Source organism: Trichinella spiralis (genome assembly GCF_000181795.1).
Source record: "Trichinella spiralis strain ISS 195 chromosome Unknown Scfld6099, whole genome shotgun sequence".
NCBI classification, from domain to species: Eukaryota; Metazoa; Nematoda; class Enoplea; order Trichinellida; family Trichinellidae; genus Trichinella; species Trichinella spiralis.
Window position 1 is genome coordinate 1 of NW_003533038.1, and position 3,430 is coordinate 3,430.

A 3,430-nucleotide genomic window follows, 5' to 3' on the forward strand; every position below is an offset into this window, starting at 1 on the left:
AAAAACTTATCAATTATATTAGCGATTTTAGCAATACAATGTTTCATATGTCATTTAAAAAATATATGTGACGGATAATTTTAAATGAAATAATTATACAATTACGGATAAAAATTTATTGCTCAATTACAAAAGAAAATGAAACTGAAAAACCCAATCATTTCTTAATGTTCCAACTACATGGCGTACTGTAGTTTAATTAAGTATTTGCAAGAAGTAATTTAATTTAAGCAATTTACAAGTAATTTACAAATGTAAAAATATTCTATATTATTAATTTTATTATAAAATTGTATTTTAGACTTGTAAACTGAAAAATACAGTACAATAATCGGAAAGAATTGCTTTTATTATAAATTCTTTTTAACTGAACAACTAACGGCAAACTGAATGGAATTCTATTTATTTTCACTTTTACAGAACACAAATTTATGAATGTTTTGCAAATAGCTATCTTCTAAAAAAGAATGATCGTTGTGTGACACAGGTTCTCGAATTTTCACCATAGAAATTAGCACACGGCCATAGGTTTTAGTCAGTAATTGCAAACTGGTGGAAACTATCTTCAAGCAGGGATGCTTAGGAATTTGTGCTTCGTCAAATCTAAAATTATGAATAACGAATACAAGTTTTACTAAAATTTGTGAACAACAAACTGATTTTTGCAAACAGGCAGCCAGTACACTAGATGTCCACCTTCAGTCAAACATGTAGCTGCAAAATTTAAAAGATCCAACACAAGGTCGTTCAGACAGTATTTTGCTTTCGATGGATAATGCACAGTTTCTGTGCTCCTATCTCTAAGAATTATTTTCAGATAAATTTATTCAATTCAAGAAAGTAACATTTTTCATACTTTAGTAACCAAAAATCAGGCAGTTGTTTCTGCTTAACTTTAGCACCTTTTTCACGAATTCCATATGGGGCTGAAAATTTAAATTTTGTTGAAAGTATTGATTAAATATACATTAAATATACGATCAGTCAAGATGCAGTCAAATCGTGCATGAGAAGTCCAAATGCTCGACTTGCTAGAATCAGCTACCAAAACATCCACGTATTTCGCTTCTAAACCATATTGCTTGAAATTTGCTCGAATGCATTCATCTGGATGGCGTGCACTAGCGGTACATCGGCTTGGTTTACCTACAATACTAAGTTGTGCATAATATGAATACTACATTTATGAACTAAAAAGGAGCTTACTTTTCCCATGCAAAACATTATAGTCAATTTCAACACCAACACAATAACCACCAAAATGGGCAGCTGGTAAAAGAATGCTTCCTAAAAGTTATACATGCTCACAATATTTCTTAAGCTTTTCAGTTTTTACCGGAACCAACATAAGGATCTAAAACTAAATCGCCCGATTGAACTTCACCGATGTTTGCCATTAAAAATGAAAGAACAGGATCCATTGAGGTATTACCAATAAAAATACGGTCTTTCAAATTGTATCGTGATACCACTTTATTCATGCCAAATTTTATCTATAAAATATACTTGAGCCTTAGAACAAAATAGATAAACAATTAACAGAAGAATCATTGAATACTTTAACTAGAGTCACTATTTAAATGCAAATTTTAAAACTTACCAAGCGCCCAAAAAAAATTTGCACTGGATTCTCAGGAGGAGGTAAGCCTGACAATTTTCCATAATCTTCGATAAGCATGAACTGATTATCAGGATTGGTTAAGTCAACTTTGCCTTGTATATTTAAAAATGAAAGTTCCTGAAAAGGGATAATGAGATAGTTTAGTTGTCTTCACTCGGCAGTTGAAAATCATACTTCCATTCTCTTTTGCTTATATTCACCGGAAACTTTTTTTCCGAAACTATCCACAATAAATTTAAATGACTGTTCTCTATCAAAATATGGCTAAAACTTTTGCATTTAAACAAAATGCATTCCACCAATTACTTTTGCATACTTTAAGTAAATGAATTTTCGAGCTTAAGTCTTTGTACAATTCTGAATAAGTGCTCGCCTGAGACCACAAGATACAACCATAACGTAAAAGAATACTTCGTGATAACAATTTCAAAACGTCGTCCATAGAAATAGATTCAACAATGCAAAATGATGTCTGAAATCAGTGATGATAGCAAAACGAACTTTTCATGAAACAGAACAGCTTACAGATAAATTGTGCTTAATAGCAGCATTTACTTTAAACATATTTAGTAAAGCAGTGATTTCCTGAAATAATATAGAATTTACGACGTTTTTACAAAATGATACAACGCTTACCGCTTCACGAAACTGCGTGTAATGATGAGCAAAGCAAAGCAAACAACGATCTATTACCTTCATTCTTAAATTAATAATATATGAATAAAAATATAAAATTCTAGTCAAAATTACCTTGTAAATCATGTTAAGCAAAAAAAATTACCCTTATACCTTAGATGAATAATATTAACAAATGTTTAAATGATTGTGTTAATACTTTTAAAAAAAACTTATTTTTATATAATTACAATTTATAATATGATATTTCGATTAAATAATTTGTAATTTTCAAATTCTGGGACATTTCCATTTAATTTATCATATTCATTTATACCAACTTGATTATACAAATCCTTTCACGAAGTACAGTATATTTGATTCGTAAGGTAACTGGTAAATGCAGTACAATATCGGGTAAGGCATTTTTTATTTGTTTTCAAATAATTGTTTAAAATTATATGTATAAATTTATAACATAAATATTAATTTTATCTTTATGTAAAAGGTATTGCTTTGCTGTAATATGCACAAGAAGTATATGGTCAAATTTTGCTTGAAAATAGATTAAACATTTTATTTCAAAATTGAAATTTTACAAGATAATACACTTTTTAGAAGGATTCATCTTAGACCCAACTGGGCAGTTAAAGATTTCAGAAAACTGTGGATTGTTCATCAACGTGCCGAGGATACGGACAAAATACGGAGGATGTTCGTCTGCCAGAATGCATAATGAAGTGCATTATCGTTGAATGGTATCAGACAAACGATTGAGCAAAACTGATGAAAAAGATTTGTTCATCTGAAAACTGTTTCAGCCAAGGTAAGGTTTTAATATCATCAAAATAGTCGCGTGTTTTCTGTAAGCGTGGAAACGGAAGCTCAGGTCTATGATATCTGCGAAATTTTCCATTTTTTTGTCCATGTGTAAAGGTAGTTTCCCAAAAAAAGAGAGAGGTCAGGCAAAAGTTAACATGTGAAACAATAAGGCACATTTGTTGAAGATCAAGAGGTGTTTTAGAGTATATATTATAAAAATATAAATAAGCAATTGGGTCAATAAATAAGTGTAGACTCATCAGGGAATTCCATAGGATTTGTATCTGGCAACATTCCAATAAAAAGGAAACCCAAAAAAATGAGCAACGATAGTACCGTCAGATCCATAATCAGGGCAAATAAAAAATGCAT

At 30.3% G+C, this 3,430-nt stretch overlaps 1 protein-coding gene across 1 annotated transcript; it reads right to left on the minus strand.

Annotated features, from left to right (window-relative positions):
* Positions 1-503: 503 nt before the first annotated feature.
* On the minus strand, positions 504-2,662 carry Tsp_12893 (tRNA guanosine-2'-O-methyltransferase TRM11-like protein; the record flags this gene model as incomplete). The annotated part of the gene is made up of 12 exons (XM_003366368.1): positions 2,607-2,662; positions 2,228-2,321; positions 2,177-2,206; positions 1,938-2,093; positions 1,796-1,885; positions 1,601-1,738; positions 1,337-1,493; positions 1,207-1,287; positions 979-1,146; positions 857-926; positions 657-800; positions 504-603 (listed from the first exon to the last, which is right to left on the minus strand). Coding segments are annotated over exons 1-12 (1,284 nt in total), but the record flags the coding sequence as incomplete, so codon positions are not given.
* Between the last annotated feature and the right edge of the window lie 768 nt (positions 2,663-3,430).